This window comes from Hyperolius riggenbachi, chromosome 6 (genome assembly GCF_040937935.1).
Source record: "Hyperolius riggenbachi isolate aHypRig1 chromosome 6, aHypRig1.pri, whole genome shotgun sequence".
NCBI lineage: Eukaryota > Metazoa > Chordata > Amphibia > Anura > Hyperoliidae > Hyperolius > Hyperolius riggenbachi.
This window is the reverse complement of record NC_090651.1, coordinates 258349151-258372033: the sequence shown is the minus strand read 5'-3', so window position 1 is coordinate 258372033 and position 22883 is coordinate 258349151. Positions and strand designations below refer to the sequence as shown.

Below are 22883 nucleotides of genomic sequence, written 5' to 3'. Positions count from 1 at the left end.
CGGCAGGTTGTGAACAGCCCGATCTCGGCGTACAAAGTGTATAACACACTTTGTAATGTATACAAAGTGTATTATACAGGCTGCCTCCTCCCCTGGTGGTCCCAGTGATCGAGGAACTACCAGGGGAGGAGGCAGCTGTGCATGTAATCACACACACACACACACACACACACACACACACACACACACACACACACACACACACACACACACACACTGATCCTGCCCCCTGATCGCCCACAGCACCCCTCAGACCCTGACCCCCCACCCCCCCCCCCCCCCCCACCCCCTCAGACCACTGTTTGCACCTAATCACCCATCAACCACCCCCTGACACTATCTGTCAACGCTATATTTTCGATTAGGTCCTAAAGTGTCCCCTTGGGGCTCCTGATCACCCTCCCGCACCCTCAGATCCTCCCCAGACCCCCCCCCCCCCTCTCCGTGTACTGTATACATCTATATTCCCCTGTAATCGCCCACTGATCACCTGTCAATCGCCACCTGTCACTGCTACCCATCAGATCAGACCCTAACCTGCCCCTTGCGGGCACCTGATTGCCCGCCCACACCCTCAGATCGCCCGTGCATTGCTTGCATTTGTTCTCCCCTCTAATCACCCATTGATCACCCATCAATCCCCCCATGTCACTGCTACTCATCATACCCAAGATCAGACCCTCATCTGCCCCTTGCGGGCACCCAAACACCCGCCCACACCCTCAGATCGCCCTCAGACCCCCCCCCCCCCAATCACCTCCCCAGTACATTGATTGCATCTATTCCCCCCTCTAATCACACCCCGAGACACCCATCAATCACCTCCTGTCACCCCCTAGCACACTTGCCCATCAGATCAGGCCCTAATTTTCCCCGTGTGGGCTCCTGATCTCTCGGCCAAACCCTCAGACCCCCTTCCAATCACCTCCCCAGTGCATTGATTGCATCTATTCTCCCCTCTAATCTAATCTAATGATTTTGGAAGTGTGAATGAGCCCTAAGGGCTTTAGTGACTGGCATCAGGGACCTGATTTTCACCAGAGAAGTCTGAGATGGGTCAGGTAAAAGTGAGATACCCTTTTTGTAGGGATCAGGTAGGGAACTCTGAGATATGAGAAAATGAAGCCGATATTCTTTTGTATGAATGGGATGGGGAAGTAGGAACTAATTTCTTAACAAACCCTTTGTTGGGATTAAGGGATAGACTCTTCTAGGCTTCTAAACTTTAATTCACACCATCACTGACTGTCTTTAAAGGGATACTGTAAGGGGTCGGGGGAAAATGAGTTGAAGTTACCCGGGGCTTCTAATGGTCCCCCGCAGACATCCTGTGCCCGCGCAGCCACTCCCCTATGCTCTGGCCCCGCCTCTGGTTCACTTCTGGAATTTCAGACTTTAAAGTCTGAAAACCACTGCGCCTGCGTTGCCGTGTCCTCACTCCCGCTGATGGCACCAGGAGCATACTGCGCAGGCCCAGTATGGTCTGTGCCTGCACAAGTGCGCTCCTGGTGACATCAGGGGAAGCGAGGACATGACAACGCAGGCGAAGAGGTTTTCAGACTTTAAAGTCTGAAATTCCAGAAGTGAACTGGAGGCGGGGCCGGAGCATTGGGGAGTGGCTGCGCGGGCACAGGATGTCTGTGGGGGACCATTAGAAGCCCCGGGTAACCTAAACTCATTTTCCCCCGACCCCCCTACAGTATCCCTTTAAGATCTGCTGCTTTTTCTTTTGAGCCAGATGTCATTTTGTCATTTTTCTTCCAGGCAGTCAGTTATGGAGATTCTGTCAGGTACTCAGTTGAAAGCGATGGGCACATCCAGTATAAAAAAGCCTTTATTGGAAAAATTGTTAAAAACTTGTATGCAAAAAATACAACAGCTACAGTTGCTGGGAGAGCAAGAGGGGGACAAGCATGTACAAGATGTCGACAGCTGTTTCGCACTCCTCAAACGAGTGCTTCCTCAGGACCAAATGGAGATTCTGTCCCCTAATAAATTGACTGCTGTAGATGATTTGTTTCGAAATTTTGCAGTTAAAGATGTCTTCAGAGAGACCATCAACTCTTTCATGTATGCCTGGGTAAGCCCTTGTTCTGATGCAGGGAACTGATCTACACTCTAAGGGTAGAGGCTCTAAGATGGCTCTTAGCGCAGACATCTGCCATGCTAGTTTAGCAGACTCTGCATACCTGCTTTATATAAAGCCATTATTCCAGCTAGCCTCTTCACCATAGCCAATTAAACAGCATTGGTGCCCTAGCTTAGCCACCATCTGGCCTGGCTACACACACACACACACACACACACACACACACACACACACACACACACACACACACACACACACACACACACACACACACACACACACACACACACACACACACACACACACACACACACACACACACACACACACACACACACACACAGAGCAGAGGATGGGCAGATAAGCTCTGTCTCCCTGCCTCTCTGTGTGAAGCACACGTCATTGCACATTTGCATGTGCACACAGTGTTCAATGTACTGGGAGTCAGAGAGGTCTTATAGATCCCCTGTACAAGGGAATTTGAGGGTTACCCATCTTACTTCTTCCTAACCACTGCACCAAGGTTAGATTTATACTTTTTTTTTTTTTTTTTTTTCCCCTCTTCTGTCCCCAAACCAAGCTTCTTGCTGCTCCCTTTCCATATGCACCCCCCTCATCCATGTGCAGCAGTCCCTCTTTCATCATACACCAGTCCCTTGGGCAGCAAGTTCCTCTCATCTATATATTCTCCATTTCAGCCTTCCAATACCTACTGGAGTCACTCTCACAACTTGCATACCTTAGAGTGCTACTACCACTACTGGGACCACTTTAGCCTTTGTCTACCACATCCTCTAATTCATCTTGCAGGCTCTGATACTTCACATACTGTACTTCTTCCTTTCATTTATTTAGAAATACTACATATATCATCATTGCTGTTTACTGGTACAGTACTTGTCTACTACTATATTAAATGGGCTCTATTCACAAAACTTCTCATAAATGACTTATCACCTGATTGATAAAAATAACCAGCAAGCAGAATAATTACAAGCAGAATAATCACTCAAAGGAAGTTGTTCCTGATTAACTTCATTTCAATATTACTTTTCTTACCTTAATTATATTATATTTTTGCTCTTTGGGAGCTTTAAAAAAGTAACCTAGATGAGGTGAAAATAGAGAAAAACAGGTGAAAAAGCTTTGTGAATCATGCCCAATGTCTTACTGCTATCTAGTATTGTTTGCCCATGTGAATCAGGAAGTCCTACAGGATATTAGACTTGTTGTTGTTCCATGAGGATCACCACAAGAGACTTGCTTTGGAAGGTGGGAAAGTTGTCATTGAGCATTAATGCATGCATATTCACTTGGTTATCATTGCTGGTGGTAAAGAGGGAACTTCAGCCTAAACAAACATACTGTCATTAAGTTATGTTCATTAAAATCGATAATATAATCTCTTACCCAAAAGAACTGGCAGATGTTTGTGATTTCATGGGGGCAGCCATCTTTTTGGTTTAAAGGAGGTGACATGGCTCATGAGACACAGTTCCAACTGTCCTGATCACCCCTCCCAGCTGCTTGGCAACGAGAACAATAACATGAGAAATCCCATTATGCTTTGCACAGTATCGGGAAAAATGCCCGGGCAGTTTTCTTTGATGGGGGGAGATTAGCTTCAGTGCAGCCAAAAATGAGGATTGGATATGAAAAAAGAAATTCTGATGCAGTGAAACTGTTAAACACCAAGCCTTTTCAGTGCTGCGGAGTAGATTTGTAGTCTGGAGGTTCACTTTAAGCAACCCACTACAAACACTTTAGGTGTATTTCTTCTTAGACCATCTCCCTAACATGTTAGGCAATGGGCACCTTGTGACATGAAAAAAAAAATGGTTAAAAGAATGAAATCTTGTGGAGGAGGATAACTTACCTGCTATATGTAAAAATGTTAATAACGTGAGACAAATACATTTTAAAGTGAACCTGAGGTGGAAATAAACTTGAGATAAACAATTATATTTATCCTTCTACTGCAAAAAGGGACTTCAGTGGCAACCTATTAAGTGTCCCAGAGTTAGAAAAAGGTCAGTAGTTCATGCATCTCTCCCTGCCCTCCAGAAGTTTTATTCTGCTAGGAAAACTTTTATGGCTGTAATTTGCTTATCAGTCATGTTTACTATGTTCCCGACAAGACAAAAGCTTTCACTTCCATGCCTAGAAATTTACTTGATTTATTTTGCTGCCTGAAAGAGTTAAACAGCCTGGTTATGAATGTTTTGTACTGTATGTTTTGTACACGTTTGTCTCATGTCACATATTTTCTCAGGTACACTTTATAGTATGATTCACCTCGCTGCTTTAGGCCTGCTTTATTGGGTACAAAATCTGTTTTTCATGCAATTTAGAAGCATGAGCAAAGCTCGCGATCCTTACTGGCTGTAACCAGACTTTTCACCTATGAACCTGGCGTAAACCAGCAAAGTGCATCAAATATCACTATTTTCACAGTCACCAGGTAAGTTGCCCTCTCTTGCAAGTTTTCGTTTCTTTTACTTGTTTTATGTCACAAGGCAATTCTTTCCTAAAGTACATTCTTTAGGTTTAGGACACGTATCGCCCTCAGGGGTGGGAAGGGAATGTATTATATATAGTCATATATTGTGTGTGTTTATATATAGATAGCAGTAGGTTGAGTTGTTGGCTATAAATATCATGCTGTTGTACTACTGGTTTATGGTTTATGCACTGTGATTGTCAGTTATTGTGCTCTTACATATCTCAACAATCCTTCCACTTCTCCAGAATTTCTGACATTCAGTTCATCAAACACCTGTAATGTTCTACTACAAAGGTTTCACATACAGTGGCTTGCAAAAGTATTCGGCCCCCTTGAAGTTTTCCACATTTTGTCACATTACTGCCACAAACATGCATCAATTTTATTGGAATTCCATGTGAAAGACCAATACAAAGTGGTGTACACATGAGAAGTGGAACGAAAATCATACATGATTCCAAACATTTTTTATACAAATAAATAACTGCAAAGTGGTGTGTGCATAATTATTCAGCCCCCTTTGATCTGAGTGCAGTCAGTTGCCTATAGACATTGCCTGATGAGTGCTAATGACTAAATAGAGTGCACCTGTGTGTAATCTGTCAGTACAAATACAGCTGCTCTATGAGGGCCTCAGAGGTTGTCTAAGAGAATATTGGGAGCAACAACACCGTGAAGTCCAAAGAACACACAAGACAGGTCCAAGACAGGTCAGGGATCAAGTTATTGAGAAATTTAAAGCAGGCTTAGGCTACAAAAAGATTTCCAAAGCCTTGAACATCCCAAGGAGCACTATTCAAGCGATCATTCAGAAATGGAAGGAGTATGGCACAACTGTAAACCTACCAAGACAAGGCCATCCACCTAAACTCGCAGGCCGAACAAGGAGAGCGCTTATCAGAAATGCAGTCAAGAGACCCATGTTGACTCTGGACGAGCTGCAGAGATCTACAGCTCAGGTGGGAGACTCTGTCCATAGGACAACTTTTAGTCATACACTGTACAAAGTTGGCCTTTATGGAAGAGTGGCAAGAAGAAAGGCATTGTTAACAGAAAACATAAGAAGTCCCGTTTGCAGTTTGCCACAAGCCATGTGGGGGACACAGCAACCATGTGGAAGAAGGTGCTCTGGTCAGATGAGACCAAAATTGAACTTTTTGGCCAAAATGCAAAACGCTATGTGTGGCAAAAAACTAACACTGCACATCACTCTGAACACACCATCCCCACTGTCAAATATGGTGGTGGCAGCATCATGCTCGGGGGGTGCATCTCTTCAGCAGGGACAGGGAAGCTGGTCAGAGTTGATGGGAAGATGGATGGAGCCAAATACAGGTCAAACTTGGAAGAAAACCTCTTGGAGACTGCAAAAGACTTGAGACTGGGGCGGAGGTTCACCTTCCAGCAGGACAATGACCCTAAACATAAAGTCAGGGCAACAATGGTATGGTTTAAAACAGTGGTGCTCAACCTTTTTTGGCCCGAGGGCCGAACTTTAAATCAAGAAAAATCTCGAGGGCCGGAACACATGCATACAAAATTTCGATGTTAAACTTTTTTAAAGTTTTTCTAGTAACAGTTAACATGGTGTTGGAAATGGAAAGAAAACGACAATATAAGAATTGTTGTGCTCACCATTTGATGTACATTTTCTTAATAAGAAGTTTGCGGCTGTTTTTCAGAAACCAATTTCTGGATATTTGGCTCCAAATTTGTAACATTTATTCTTAATACAGAATGAAGATTATCATCTGTGATGCGAGAACGTGAGCCAGTTTTTGCCCTTTTCATCACTGAGAAAGTTTGCTCAGAGACATAAGTACTGGCAAAAGTTGTGACCATTTTCAGGCCGTGTTTCCACAAAAGGGGGCTGTCGGCTCTGTGTGGGCCTGAGGGGGCTGTCGGCTCTGTGTGGGCCTGAGGGGGCTGTCGGCTCTGTGTGGGCCTGAGGGGGCTGTCGGCTCTGTGTGGGCCTGAGGGGGCTGTCGGCTCTGTGTGGGCCTGAGGGGGCTGTCGGCTCTGTGTGGGCCTGAGGGGGCTGTCGGCTCTGTGTGGGCCTGAGGGGGCTGTCGGCTCTGTGTGGGCCTGAGGGGGCTGTCGGCTCTGTGTGGGCCTGAGGGGGCTGTCGGCTCTGTGTGGGCCTGAGTGGGCTGTCGGCTCTGTGTGGGCTGAGGGGGCTGTCGGCTCTGTGCTGGCTGAGGGGGCTGTCGGCTCTGTGCTGGCTGAGGGGGCTGTCGGCTCTGTGTGGGCCTGAGGGGGGTGTCGGCTCTGTGCTGGCTGAGGGGGCTGTCGGCTCTGTGCTGGCTGAGGGGGCTGTCAGCTCTGTGTGGGCCTGAGGGGGCTGTCGGCTCTGTGGGCCTGAGGGGGTTCCTCGCGGTGTCCTGCGGAGGAGGAGAGGATAGGGTGTTATTGTGCCTTAGTAATTATGCTGAGGACGGAGGCTGCCCGCGGAGGGAGAGGATCGGGTGGTTATATGCTGAGGACGGAGGCTGCCCACGGAGGGAGAGGATCGGGTGGTTATAGGCTGAGGACGGAGGGAGAGGATCGGGTGGTATTGTTACAGACCGTTATCCTTGCATCGGCATTCGGCAAGTAAGTAGTTCTGCGCATACACCCGCGTGTGCTGCGTATTCAGCCCCGGGTAGCGCTGGGATAGTTAGAAAGCCTTCCTCATTGGTTACTGCAGGAACCTTCCTCCAATAGGAATCGGGCTGATTTGTGGCCCGCGGGCCGTAGGTTGGGCACAGCTGGTTTAAAACAAAACATATCCATGTGTTAGAATTGCCCAGTCAAAGTCCAGATCTAAATCCAATCGAGAATCTGTGGCAAGATCTGAAAACTGCTGTTCACAAACGCTGTCCATCTAATCTGACTGAGCTGGAGCTGTTTTGCAAAGAATGGGCAAGGATTTCAGTCTCTAGATGTGCAAAGCTGGTAGAGACATACCCTAAAAGACTGGCAGCTGTAATTGCAGCAAAAGGTGGTTCTACAAAGTATTGACTCAGGGGGCCGAATAATTACGCACACCCCACTTTGCAGTTATTTATTTGTAAAAAAAAATGTTTGGACTGATGTATGATTTTCGATCCACTTCTCACATGTACACCACTTTGTATTGGTCTTTCATGTGGAATTGCAATAAAATTGATGCATGTTTGTGGCAGTAATGTGACAAAATGTGGAAAACTTCAAGGGGGCCGAAGACTTTTGCAACCCACTGTATATTACAATGACCTCAGTAAATGCTTCAGCTGTGAAGTTTTTGAGTGTTCCTGAGAAAGACTCTGTTAACCCAGGCTGCCTAGTATTTGAGCATTACCTGAGAGCAAAAAACCTTGAAATCCTCATGGATTCGTTTGGGATGGCACATGAGAAAATGTTGACAAACTGCCTCTTTATGAATCTCCTTTAGTATTTTATTGTAGTTGTCTGTTCTGCAGTTAGTAATTGAAACCCTAATTGTCTGCTTAAAGCGGACCTGAACTTCCTCTCTGCTCTAAAAGATACACAGCAGTATAATAACCTTTGAAAGAGTAACTGTCGGGCATAAAATCAAAAATCAATTCTTTATTTTTATCTGGTAAACAAGTAATAAGGATGCTAATCAGGCAATCCAAAAGTTAAAATCACTATTACTTGTTGATAAATTATCATTCCCCAGTTTACCTGACTCGTATTTGGTACGTTGCCGCACAAAGGAAGTTGCAGGGCATGCTGGGTTGTCTTTTTTTGCTTCTTTATTTCCCCTCAGACTTAACTAATGTACAAAAGCAAAAAAGGACAACCCAGCATGCCCCGCAACTTCCTTTTTGCGGCAACGTACACAATAAGAGTCAGGTAAACTGGGGAATGATCATTTATAAACAAGAAAAGTAATAGAGATTTTAACTTTTGGATTGCCTGATTAGCATCTTTATTACTTGTTTACCAGAAAAAAATAAAGAATTTATTTTTTTATTTTATGCCCGACAGTTACACTTTAATTAAAGAAAATCATTTATTTGTGACAGCTGATACAAATCCTGAAATAAATCTGCAGTGTATCCACTTCCTGCTTTCATGGAAGCAGACATATTGTCAACATCCTGTGCTTTCTAATGAGCCTCTCTGCCATGGTGGTCAGCTGACACAGCTGAGGTATCAAATTATAACTTGTGATTAGTCACTTATGAAGGGGAATTAGACAGGCTAAACTCTCTAAATATATACAGGGTGCATTTCTCTGTTTTCCTTCTGTCCTGTGCAAGAGTTCAGTTTCACTTTAAAGTAAAGGTTGCCATGTATGACTAATGCCTGATCTGGCAATCAGTTGCTCTTATCGGAGATCGATCATGGAGCAGCAATCATTTAATTGTCCTGCACCACTTTATTTTGATCATATTTCAGCAGATATTTTCCATGGGCAGTTGATAGGTAGTGAAATGCCTCTCACAACCGCTTGCTGCTGCCTGGTAACTGCTTTCTGGGCACACAGATCAACTTGCCCGTGAAAAAGAGGCCTCAGAGTTGATCAGACCATGGATAGCTTTGTACCAATTGATGCAGTGGAAAGTTATGCAGGAGTTCATCACTCTCTTACTCCGATCAGCAAACTGATATACTGTATGGCCTGCATTACTTAGACTTATTTCACATCTGACAACGTGTGCAGGAGCCGTTCTCCTGCACGCGTTATGTCCTGCGACGTGTCGTCAGGATATTGCGGTGCGACGCAATAGGCGGCGGTAGTTATTAATTCACCTGACGGGAAACCGCCGGCTCCCGGTGATTAAAAGCTCCCGGGTGCATCGAACCACAACACACCAAAACGCAGCGTCGGATGTGAAAGGTATGGACTTTAATTTTACCTTGGTTAACACAAAGTATTGACCGCAGAACTGCAGAAATCTGGCTCAGATGTGAAAGAGCCCTGAGAGCTGTATTTAGGATATTTCCCTTTTTTTTTTTTTTTTCTCCAGGGCAATGAAAGCAGATATCTGTATTCCGTGCAGTAAATTTAATGTTTAGTTGGGGTGTATGTGTATGGTAGAAGCAGGTGACTGCCTTTTATTACATTTGTACAGCACATGCTAGCCTCACTGTCTGTGCGGATTTGTCACATTTTTAAACCTGAGCTGTAATACAAAACCTTTCAATAAACCGAGCTGTGGAATAGTTTGAGCAAAATAATCATAGTGGTTTTATCAACTTAATTATGTATGTAAATATAAACTGTTATAATTGACTGAAAAAGAAACCCTGCCCAAAACAGATGTTTTGGTGCTTTAAAGACACATTGGCACTGTTCTTTTAAAGAGGATCTGTATTGTTAAAATCGCACAAAGGTAAACATACCCGTGCATTAGGGGACCTCTCCTATTCCCCTCTGTCACAATTTCGCCGCTCCCTGCCGCATTTAAAAGTAGACAAAAACAGTTTTAACCACTTTACCCCCGCCCGTACGCATTTCTCCATCCCTTTTTCCATCCTTTCACCCCCAGGGACGGAGAAATGCGTACTTTCCGCGCTCCCGCCGCTGCCCGCGCTCGCACTAGCGCACACTCCCGCTAGTAGACACGCCGCCGGCCGCTCGCCTGGAGATCAATGAACGGGAAAATCCATTCCCGTTCGTTGATCTAAGCCCCGCAATGATCCGCTGCTTATCCGATAAGCAGCGCGATCATTGTGAAAAAAAAAAAAAAACCACTCACAGCCTCCTAGTACTTCCTGCAAGCGTAGTAATAAAAAAAAAAAAATTACAATTAAAAAAACACATAAATAGTTACCTTAGGGACTGAACTTTTTAAATATTTGTCAAGAGTGTATAACACTGTTACTTTATAAACTATGGGCTTGTAATTAGTGATGGACGCAAAACTGAAAAAAATGCACCTTTCTTTCCAAATAAAATATTGGCGCCAAACATTGTGATAGGGACATAACTTAAACGGTTTTATAACCGAGACAAATGGGCAAATTTCATGGGTTTTAATTATAGTAGCATGCATTATTTGAAAACTATAAAGGCCGAAAACTGAAAAATTAATTTTTCCCCCACATTTTTTCCTATTTTCCCATTAAAACACATTTAGAATAAAATAATTCTTGGCATAATGTCCCACCTAAAGAAAGCTTAATTGGTGGCGAAAAAAACAAGATCTAGTTCATTTCATTGTGATAAGTAATGATAAAGTTATAGACGAATGACTGGAAGGAGCGCTGAAAGGTGAAAATTGCTCTGGTGGTCAAGGGGTAAAACACCTCAGTTGGGAAGTGGTTAAAAAGTTTGTTTATAAACAAACAAAATGGCCAGCAAAACTGGAAGTAGGTTGCTGTACAGTATGTCCACACATAGAAAATACATCCATACACAAGCAGACTGTATACAGCCTTCCTTTTGAATCTCAAGAGATAATTTGTGTGTTTACCTTCCTCCCCCTGCAGCTATCATCCACTGAAGAGTGACAGGCTGATTGTTTCTTCCTGCAGACAGCTCTGTGTCTGTAATTCCTCAGTATGTGGCAGCCCAGCCAGCTCAGAGGACGATGTATCCAGCTTGTAAAAGGCAGGCAGCTCTCTTCTCTCACTGACAAGAGAGCAGAGAGGCTGCCTAATATAAATAACACACACGGGAGTGTGCATAGAGGGGGCCTGGAGGGGGGTGTGCATAACAGATCAACAACACTGAAGAGTTGGTAGCCTTCCAGACACAGGTTGACAACTCCAACAGGAGAGAGATAAGTTGATTTATTATAGAGATAGTGATAGTAGAAAGTGCTGCAGTAAGCCAGAGCACATTATTATTATTATTATTATTATTATTATTATTATTATTATTTATTGTATTTATAAGGCGCCAACATATTACGCAGCGCTGCACAATAGATAAATAGGTTAACCTACAGGTAGAACATACGGAAACTCACAACAAAACAAGATCATGCAAATGATTTGATAATACAGTGTCATAGGTCAAGATAGAGACTGTTCGAGTCTACAAGAAGGGTGGTTGTGAGTAAGATTGCATAATCAAGCTGGAAACACTAGGGAGGAGGGCCCTGCCAGAGGCTTACAATCTAAAGGGTGGGGTGGAGACAATAGGTGCGTCTTTTGAGAGGGGGTCTAACAGAACATATTATGATGCTGGTGTAGGGGGGTATGCGAGCGTGAAGAGGTGAGTCTTGAGAGCTTGTTTGAAGGTATTAAAGGTGGGGGCGAGTGACGGCTGGTGGGAGAGAGTTTCAGAGAGTAGGGGCAGCCCTGGTGAAGTCCTGCAATCGTGCGTGTGACTGAGTTATGCGAGGTGCGACTAGGCGCAGGTCATTGGAGGATCGGAGGGGGCGGGCTGGTATGTGCCTGTGGACCAGATCAGAGATGTAGGTCGGGCAGGTCTTGTGCACTGATTTGTAGGCCAAGCACAGGATTTTGAAATTGATCCTAAAGCTGATGGGGAGCCAGTGTAGTGCTTTACAAAGCGGAGTTGTAGAGGCGCTGCGGTGAGAAGAATGTATCAGTCTGGCTGCCGCATTCATTACCAATTTAAGTGGGTCAGTACGGTTAGAGGGGAGGCCAGATAAAAGAGAATTGCAGTAGTCTAGGCGGGAGATGACAAGGGCATGGCTAAGGAGTTTAGTGGTGTCAGGGGACAGGTAGGAGTGGATCTTGGAGATGTTGCGGAGGTGGAAGTTGCAGGATCTGGCAATACCTTGGATGTGGGCTGTAAAGGAAAGTTCGGAGTCCAGAGTAACGCCTAGACAGCGGGCTTGGGAGGTAGGGTGGAAGTAGTATTTTCAATAGTGACGTGCAGATCTGGGAAAGGTGCAGCTGTGCGGGGTGGGAATATTAGAAGCTCAGTCTTGTCCAAATTAAGCTTCAGGTACCTGGCAGCCATCCAGGAGGAAATGGATGTGAGGCAGGCAGAGACTTTGTCCATGGTAGAGGAGGAGAGATCTGGGGTGTGGAGATATATCTGGGTGTCGTCGGCATACAGGTGATAATTGAAACCCATGGAGGAGATGATTTTGCCAATTGAGGCAGTATAGAGTGAGAACAGTAGTGGTCCTAGGATGGAACCTTGAGGAACACCAACTGAGAGGGGTGTAGGAGTGGATGAGGAGCCATTGAAAAATACTGTGAAAGAGCGGTTGGAGAGGTAGGAGGAGATCCAGGCTAAGGCTAGGTCTTGAATGCCCATTAGCTGCAGGGAGTGGAGGAGGAGGGAGTGGTCGACAGTGTCAAATGCCGAGGAGAGGTCCAGGAGGAGCAGGATGGAGTATTTACCTTCGGCTTTGGCAAGGGCAAGGTCGTTTACCACTTTGAGGGCTGTTTCTGTAGAATGGGCTGTGCGAAAACCAGACTGCAAGGGATCGAGAAGGGAGTTGGAGTTAACCTCCTTAGCGGTAACCCCGTGTGTGACACTGGGTAAGCCGCCGGAGGGTGCCGCTCAGGCCCTGCTGGGCCGATTTAAATTGTTTTTTTGCTGGACGCCAGCACCCCGATCGCCAGCCGCGCGCCTGATCGCCGCTATCCGGTGCGGCGCGCCCCCCCCCCCCCCAGACCCCTGCGCTGCCTGGCCAATCAGTGCCAGGCAGCGCCAAGGGGTGGATCGGGTCTCCCAATGACGTCCTGACGTCGGTGAAGTCATCCTGCCCCGTCGCCATGGCGACGGGGGAAGCCCTCCAGGAAATCCCGTTCTTTGAACGGGATTTCCTGATCGCCTATCGCCGGAGGCGATCGGCGGGGCTGGGGGGATGCCGCTGAGCAGCGGCTATCATGTAGCGAGCCCTGGGCTCGCTACATGATTTAAAAAATAAAAAAAAAACTGCTGCGCTGCCCCCTGGCGGTATTTTTCATACCGCCAAGGGGGTTAAGGAAGTTGGTCAGGCGTTGGTGGGCCAGGCGTTCAAGAATTTTTGAGGCAAAAGGGAGGAGAGAGATTGGGCGGTAGTTGGATGGCAGAGCAGGGTCAAGTGAGGATTTCTTTAACAGGGGAAGCACAGTGGCCTGTTTGAATATGGAGGGGAAGATGCCGGTGGAGAAGGAGAGGTTGAACAGATGGGTGAGGACAGGGGCCAGATCATAAAAATGTGGGCGCAGAGAATCAGATGGGACCGGATCTAGGGGGCAGGAAGTGGCAGGTGAAGTTGCCAGCAGCTGGTTGACTTCCACCGTGACAAGATTGAAGGAGGTAAGAGAGGAGAAAGAGGCAGGAGTCGGATGTGGTGGGGAGGCGGGGGCGATAGAGTGGAGGAGAGAAATATCCCTCCGGATGGTAGTAATTTTGTTGATAAAGTAGTTTGATAGGTCAGTGGCTGAGAGGGTGGAGGTTGGGGGGGGAGGTGTGGGGTTAAGTAGGGCATTGAAGGTGGCAAAAAGACGGCGTGGGTTGGAGGCTTGGGTAGCGATCAAGTGAGTGAAGTATATCTGTTTACTATCAGCGAGGGCAGTATGGTACGTCTGCAACTTGGTCTTGTATCCCAGGAAATCCTTGTTGTGGCGAGATTTCCTCCATTTGCGTTCTGCAGCTCGTGTCTCATTTTGTAGTTTTTTTGTGAGGGCAGTGTGCCAAGGTTGGGGGTTGGGGCGACTGTTGGTACGAAAGGTCAGGGGAGCAGCATGGTCTAGGGCTGCGGAGAGGTTACTGTTGTATTGAGCTGCCGCTTCGTTGGGGCAGGTTAGGCTGGGGAGGGAGGAGGAGAGAGAGTGGAGGGGTGTGGCTAGTACATTGGGGTCAAGGTTGCGCAGATCTCTCTGCCAACGTCCAGTTTGGGGAGGGGGACAGGGGGTGCTGGATGGAGTGAGGGTGAAGGTGATGAGGTGGTGGTCGGAGATGGGGAATGGTGTAATGTCCAGGTTGGTAAGTGCAATGGCTTTGGAGAAAATTAGGTCCAAAGTATTACCAGCACTGTGGGTTGTGGCGTTAGTATGCTGAGTGAGGCCAAGGGAGTTGGTGAGCGAGAGAAGCTGAGGTTTAGGAACTTGTAGGATAGTAGAGAAAAGGATGACATTTTTGTTAGTCTCCTTAAAGAGGAGCTGTCAGCCATACTATCTCAGGGGGAAAAAACACATCTATAAGCACTTGCCCTACTCACATTTTGATTTTAGTGATTTTTTTTTTCCCCTACAGTAAAAAAAAGAGAAAATCCTTCTTAGCATTACTAGTTTTAAATGTGGCTATTTTGAAGCCAATGATATTTCCTCCCTTACTCTCCTCTGCCTGATTGTGCATGCAAAGCCCGCCCTTCACTATAGAAAGTGCATTGTCTCAGCATGAGAAATAATGGCCAATCAGAGAGGTGTGGGAGGGGAAATCGGGAGGGAAAGAGGCTTCAGCCAATCAGGCTGCATTAGTTAAGTCTGAGCATCCTTATTACTTGTTTACCAGATAAAAATAAAGAATTGATTTTAATGCCCGACAGTTACACTTTAACTACAAGCACAAGGAAGTGCTTGCAGGTACTTTTGCCCTATCTTTAGGTAGTCATACATTACTTGGTGGCTACCAGATCAACCATCTGATAGATCTCTCTCTGATGAGATACCATCACAGAGGCATCTAGTGCCCACACACTGCACACTGATTTCCAATAGATTTCAGCACCTCTGCTGGGTCCCTCCCCCCCCAACCCAGGCCATAGTGACTGGAAGCAGCTTGCTTGTCATATGTCTTCTCTAGTGTCTTCTCTCCATCATTGGGGGGGTGATGCAGCATATGAGACGGCATCACTGGGAACAGGCCCATTTCCCCCAACCCCCCCCCCTCCCCCAGTGTCTATGGAGAGAAGATGCTAGAGGAGGTGTCACAAATTGAGTAGTGTGTGTGTGTGTGTGTGTGTGTGTGCTCCTTTTCTGTGGTCTCAGGAAATGTCCAATCCTTTGTGTATACTCAATTGATAGTCCCCATCTTTTTATTATTTTTTTCCATTTTAGAAAATACTGTAAGCAAATATCCATACATTTACTGAATAGCAACCATAAATCAGACCGCACACTTGCCTGGACGGGCTGGCAAACACATGGGTATTTTGATGCAGCATATTAAACTGTGTGTGCATGAAGTATAGCAGGTAATGAGGGAAGTGTGTTGTAAGCAACTGATGTGTACGTGGAGCCAATCCTTGGTAATCTGTCCTTTATCTTGTAACTTGGCTGTCTGTTCAGGCTGATAATAAGATAAAGGCTTGCCATCAGCTCAGTCAGCTGCTTTTAATGTATAACTACTGAACATTGCACCACAGGTAAATCTGACCTTTCAAGTACGCTGTTAGAGAGCGATGGGGGCTGCCATCTCGTCTGAGGTGAAAAAATGCTGGTTTTCAGGCTATAATTATGTTCTGTGTAGTGTGTTTTTTTTTTTTGCTTTTTTTTTGTCTTTTTATTGACTAAACAACCCCATGATCAGAAGACTGGCCAGAAATTGAGCAATTTTTAGGAGATCTGAGTTAGTTCTGTAGTAACAGACATGGATTAATATATGAATTGGTCCACCATACATAAAATCAGTGTAAGAGGACAGCAAGTGTAGGTCACACTAATCTACAGCCTGTGACCCAATAGATGAGACCTTTTATATCTCTGGATCGGTCTTTCTTCTTCCTGTCATTCTGACTAGTGACCCTGGGCCTTCAGTTGCAATGCTGTCACTGGTCTTTAGACAAAGTTAAGAGGTAGTTGAGATTTGGGGCCTGTTTCCACAACGTAAAGAGTGTTTCCCCGCATCCAAGCCTGACAGGGAAACACTGCCTATACAGTGTAATCGCATGCCGTCTGGACAGCATGCAGCAGATTTTTATAGAATGGACCTGAATCCCTATCGCCGTGCATGGCACTGCTACAGGGATTCGGATGCATGCTGCCTTGCATTTACATGCCAACAAGCAGAGAAAGCCTTTATTCAGTGTGTGGCCTAAATCCACATAACCTTTTTAGAGTATTACCATAGCATCTAGAAATACTTGGAAAGCCCTCCACTGCCTGCAAGTGCCAGTACCCCAAGTTAAACCATAATTATTTCACTGTAAGTAAGATTCTCCAATGAGAAAATTCTGCAGTAGTCCAATTGCTGAGATTCTTCATTTAAAGGATACCACAACTGACATGTGGCATAATGAGATAGACATGGGTATGTACAGTGCCTAGCACACAAATAACTATGCTGTGTTCCTTTTTTTCTTTCTCTGCCTGAAAGAGGTAAATATCAGGTATGTAAGTGGCTGACTCAGTCCTGACTCAGACAGGAAGTGACTACAGTGTGACCCTCACTGATAAGAATTTCCCCCTTTTTTTTATCTCTTTCTTGCTCTCAGAAGCCATTTTCTTCTAGGAAAGTGTTTTTATAGTTGGAATTTCTTATCATTGAAGGTCACACTGTAGTCACTTCCTGTCTGAGTCAGGACTGAGTCAGCCACTTACATACCTGATATTTACCTCTTTCAGGCAGAGAAAGAAAAAAAGGAACACAGCATAGTTATTTGTGTGCTAGGCACTGTACATACCCATGTCTATCTCATTATGCCACATGTCAGTTGTGGTATCCTTTAACCAGCAATCTAAAGATTTTGATGAGCTCAGTTTAATTCCTTATAGCAACACAAACAAAGTATTAGGTTGTAGGGAAAACTCATATTAAAATATAATTGGGGCTTAGAGACCTTTGCTAATTTATAGTGCAAGTTACACATATTTAGACTATTTAGATCAGTTTAATTCCTTCCAGAATTGGGTAGTGTGCAGTGCAATACTGAGCAGTAATGAAAACCAAGCCCTACATAGTGCATATCTGTGTGGTGAACCACAGCTTCGTTGCGTTACTTTTAGTGAGACTGACTCCTCACTACCCAGCAGGAAGTGTGGTAGTGTGTAACTGTTGCCAAGCAACATGCCATCCCACTTTGAGTGTGAACATACTCTAGCTATTCTGTGGTCTTCCACCTCTTTGAAAGTGAACACATTGTGTTGCTGGAAGACTTTGCGGAAGGGATTTCACCTTTTCGCTGATCAAAAATATACATGACTGTTTTGGGTGCTGAACGATAAACTTTGTAGCTTACGGTTTTGTAATATTTTTTTTTTTGTTCTTTTCTTTTAAGTTCTGCATTCAGGCTGCAACTTATATTTGTTTCCTGACATACTAAATTCAGTTCCATTCATGTTTTGCTTTGTGTTAGTTACCACCCAGGCATTGGAAATCCATATGAATGCCAGCACAACTCCATCTCTTCCTCATCATTTAAGTAAGTGTTTCTTCTATAGGTTATGCTTATATTTGCATTTATGGGCAATCCCAGGAACTGGAGAACTTGTTTAAAGGACCACTACAGCCGAAAAAAAGTTAGCAGCTTAAAATCTGACATAATTAAAAGGTTTTTGACTAGTCCATCTCTTGATGGGGGATTTTCTGGGTTTTCTGTTTTTCAAATCCATTTCGTGAACAGCAGTTGCCAAATCTAACTGCCAAAATGGTAAGATGCCAGCCAGTCTACCTACTCACTTGTACACTATTTTGGCAGTCAGATTTTCACTGCTTATTTTTTTTCGCTGTAGTGGTCTTTTTTTAAAGAGTACCTACATTATAAATTAGTTTGCTTTAAACCTAATAAGTTGCCTAGATATATCAAATATCACATAATAAAGAGTGAGTGATCTTTCTCCCCCCCCCCCATTTTTATAAACCATATGTGCAAAGGATGCTGGGGGATTTATGTGATAACTCCACATGCCATGTCCATTTGATCTAATCCAGGCAGGCAGACTGATATCTAAAATAAGAATTATAGCAAGCAGACATGAAAAGACAGGCTGCAGCAGTTCTCCTGTCTCTCCTCTCTTTTACACACTGTAAAAAGAGAAGTAATTTGATCCAGGAAGGCAGAGAGCAGGGAGGGGCAGAGGAGGGAACCTGGCTGGAAGGGAGGACACCATGCTGAGGGTGTACTTTAGAAATAAGGAAGTGCTACTACAGATATAAATGTGAGTCTGTTCTAACCACTACAATGTACCAGATGTAAACTTTATATGTTTATCTAACTGTACACAGTGCATATACTGCATATATGTATAGCCATTCAAGCCTTTTTCTTGGCTGGAGGTGCTCTTTAAGGCCCTGTCCTCACTGACACCAGTGCACACAGCTCGGTAGAAGTGTAACTGTTAGTATGATGCTGGTGAGTTAAGCGCCGGGAGAGCCAAATGACTGCCCTCCCTGCTGCCGCAAAACTCCCCGTGGCTGTTAAATACTATTCCCCAGCCAAGTCGTCATAATTCGCGGTTTGGCAATTGCTGGAGCCCCGAATTACTCTTACATGCCCATTGCAGCATAACATTGCTGCTATGGTACACCTGGTTTCGGCGTCCAGCGATGTGCGCTGAAACCACCTGCTTTGTTGCAGAGTGCCCAATTCAGTACAAGTGAACTGGGCCACGTGACACCGCTGTGTTGGGATTTGTGCGGATGCATTTTTAGCACAACATGTAGTTTGGAAAGCACCCTGACTATGAAGGGGAGAAGCAATGCTTGTCAAGAGGAGGTGCAGAGCACATACAAGAAATAGGGCACAGGGGATTGCCGCTAGTAGAATATCGCTACAATTAGCTATATATTCTACTGCTGGATTCCATAGTAAAATATCGGTAGTGTTTTCTGATATTTTACTATAGCTAAACCTAACCCTACTCTTGCACAGAACCCTCCCTCTACTGATGCTTAATCCTAGCCCTCTCCCCCTGGTGGTGCCAGCCCTAGGACTTCCCCCTGGTGGTACCTAAACCAGGTGCGCCTAAACCTTGGCAGCCTCTCAAATGCTATGGGCATCCCATTTCTAAACTAGCAGTCATTTAACAAATCCAGAGAAATGTTGTGGGCACTGTGTACTTTTATTGATTAAACTCACTATTCTAGATATAATCAATGATATGCTAATAGTTCAGGCTTGCATGCAAATCTATTGCAGTGTATGCAACTCCAAAATTGGCCCAATCAAATGCATGTTCAACAATTTGAGGACGCTTTCACACCAGAGCTGATTTCTAGCATTTTGACACAAAGTCAATAGTTTGCGTTAACCAAGAAAAAATGAAAGTCCATAGACTTTTATTTTACCTTTCGCATCCAGTTCTGCTTTTGGTGCATTGCAGTACGACGCAGCTGGGAGCTTTTAATCGTCCGGCACGGGCGTTTCCCCGTCGGGTGAATTAGAGCTTCCGCCGCTAATCAGCGTCGCACCGCAATATCCCGATGTCATGCCGCAGATCATAACGCTTGCAGGAAATCGGCTCTTGCAAGTGTTATGTAATGTTTAAGAGCCCACATGGAATTTGCATGCATGGTGAAATTATTAGTAGCTCATTGTTTAGCCACCAGAAGTAACATTTTAGCTTTGGCAGAGTTCCAATTTTTCTAGTTTTGTAGAGTAACCTACCATTAAAAAAAATTTTGGTTTTTTTTTTTGTTTTTGTTTTTTACCAGGAATCTGATTATCGGGATCCTTAAAAGGGTATCTGAGGCGAATGGGGGATAGCGGAGGTTGGGATGAGCATCATTACTTACCTATGGAGTGCTGTTCCTCTGGCCCCCAGTCAGCATGGATCTGCAGCTGTAAAATTTTCAACTTCTCAGCAGTGTTGTGCCCTGCCCAACCCCTAACCACCCACCACCTCAATGACGCACTCCATTATGAACCTCCCTCATTTAAAAAAAAAAAAAAGTTTGTTCCTGGTGCCTAGTTGCCTTTAATGTGAACTGAGATGGGAGGGATATGGAAGCTGACATATTTCCTTTGAAATGCCTGGCTGTTCTACTGTTCTTGTGCCTCTAATACTTTTAGCCATAGACCCTGAACAAGAATGCAGATCGGCTGCTCTGACTAAAGTTTGACTGGATTAGCCATATGCTTGTTTCAGGTGTGTGATTCGGATACTACTTCAGCCAAATAGATCAGCAGGACTGCCAGGCAACTGGTATTGTTTAAAAGGAAATAAATATGGCAGCCTCCATATCCCTCACCTCCGGTTCCCTTTAAAGTTTTCATTAGGCAAATTGCTTAGTGAATACAAAATGATTTATCACCAAGCTGGTTAACAGCAAAAAATGTACAGAATCGTTATTAAAAACAAGAGATAAGCTTAGTGAATTGTGGCCATTTTATTTTGCACAGCATACTGTTTGCACTGAATGCAGTGTACTAATGAGATATACAGGTAACCTACAGACCTAAGATCCTCAGTCCATCCTGTAGCAGCCTGGTTTGATCAATGGATGACTGGATATATGTATAAAAATTGATATTTACAGACTTTATTTGTACATGGTAAGCTCACAAGCATCTACAGCTGGCCTTGTATGTGCAGGGCATGCTTACTTAGTGCAGACTGATGTCTTCTGAAACTCCGTTCACTGCCAACTGACTGACGTTTAGCTGGGTATGATAATTTATCAGGTACAATAGCCATCCCTCTGCATCCAATAGGCACTTTTTTAAATAGAATTCTTGTCTTTAGCTACTCTTTGCCATAACCTGTGTCATATGGGTGAAGGCATCATTGTCATCTGTTCTGTCTGTTTACAGGTAATCCTGGAATAGCTGCATCACTCCTCATTGGAACTTTCTTAATCAGTCTGTTCCTTGTCCTCTCAGTGGCCTCCTTTTTTTACCTCAAGCGATCGCACATGCTACCTGAAGTCTTCTATAGAAGAAACAAAGGTACACCTCAAACCTGTTGTCAAAGGAAGAGCAGAACAAACCCCTATGTTGGCAGAAGTATTAAGACATAATGGGCGGGCTTGTGGAGATACGCAGCATGTGTTGTCTATACCCATTGCTGATCATCCTTGAAGCTTTATATAAACCATGAGTATAAAAGTTCTTATATTCCAAGCCCCCTAATAATGGGTTAGGTTGCCATTAACCTGCCTCATTGCTCTTTTGGCCTGTTTGAAGGATGGGCATCATTAAGAAACATGAGAGCTGTTGAACCAATCCACCATTTGTGGGTGGAAAAATTGTTTTAATGTGATTGTGAGTTTTATAAGGAGCTTTCAGATAAACAATTTATGAAGATTTTCATATTCTAATGCTACAAGGATGAAGTCTAGGTTGGATTTTAACCATTTTAATCTAATAACACAATTTACATGCCGGGGACCAATATCCAGCAGCAGCCAGTCAGTGCTACTTAGTACACAACTGTAAAAGATCAGTTTAATGTGAATTGAAAGCTTTTGTGAAGAATACTTGTCTGACTTCTGTGTCTTAAGATGGACCTAAACCATGACACGTGAATTATCTGTAGAGGTTGCCTGTCCCAGTATTACGGTGGTTAGAAGTAGGCTGCTTCCTGTAAGATTTATATTCACCCTTAAAGTGTCCCTAATGCTGGGCATACATGGGTCGATCCAGCGGCCGATTAGCCGCCGGATCGACCCCCACCGGAATCGATCCGCTTGTCCGCGCGGATCGATTCCCGCTCGTCCCCGCCGGCAGTCCTTATAAGCCGTCCGATTTCCTGCCATTGTCCGCCGGCGGGAATCGAGCGGGCGCGGGTCGAGCGGCTTGATCGGGCCAGCTGAATATTATCAGCTGGTCGGATCAGCTGGTCGATACACGGTACAGAAACGTACCGTGTATCCCCAGCATTAAAGTTTCGGCTCGAGTACACAAACTCCAATACTTAAGGGAAGCCTCAGGATCCTAATGAGGCGTCCCTCGCTACTCCGTGATCCCCCATTGCTGAGCGCGGCCCCTCGGAAGAATAGCAACAATACGTTGTTACTAATCACATTGGAGCCTCACTCATTCATCCACTGCACGCACTTAAACCAGAATAAGGAGCCGCAGCAACCGGCTTGGAACAACCGAGGGAATTCTCATTCGGATCCTGAGGCTTCCTTCTCTAGTAGTAAGTGTTAGATTTTTAAACCGAGCTTCTCTGCTCGGGTTCACTTTAACCATTTGAGGACCATGGTCTTAAACGCCCCTAGTGACTAGGCTATTTTTTACAATTAAGGCTACTGCAGCTTTAAGGGCTAGCTGCAGGGCCGTACAACTCAATACACAAGTGATTCCACCCCCCTCCCCCCTTTTCTGCCCACCAACAGAGCTTTCTAGAGGTCGGTGGGCTATGATCACTCCCACAATGTGTTTTGGGTTTTTTCTTTTTAATAAATATTTATTGTTATAATTTCTCTTTTTTTTTTTTTTTTTCTCCCTCCCTCTATCCCCAAGCTCCCCCCCCCCCCCCCCCCTTAGCTAATCGGCACAATTGGCTGCTATCGGCTTCAGCCTATGACAGTGGATCACTTCCTTGTCGCGCATCGGC

The 22883-nt window shown here is 45.0% G+C and overlaps 1 protein-coding gene across 3 annotated transcripts in view; it reads left to right on the top strand.

Moving 5' to 3' along the window:
- Window positions 1–22883, top strand: part of C6H1orf159 (chromosome 6 C1orf159 homolog) — a 99739-nt gene that overhangs the window by 61321 nt on the left and 15535 nt on the right. For 2 of the 3 annotated variants that reach the window (XM_068240745.1, XM_068240744.1), the window contains 2 exons: window positions 17738–17803; window positions 21134–21268. In XM_068240745.1, coding sequence (XP_068096846.1) covers window positions 17738–17803; window positions 21134–21268 — 201 coding nt within the window. The remainder of the gene's footprint in view (window positions 1–17737; window positions 17804–21133; window positions 21269–22883) is intronic. The other variant, XM_068240746.1, reaches the window with a different exon arrangement.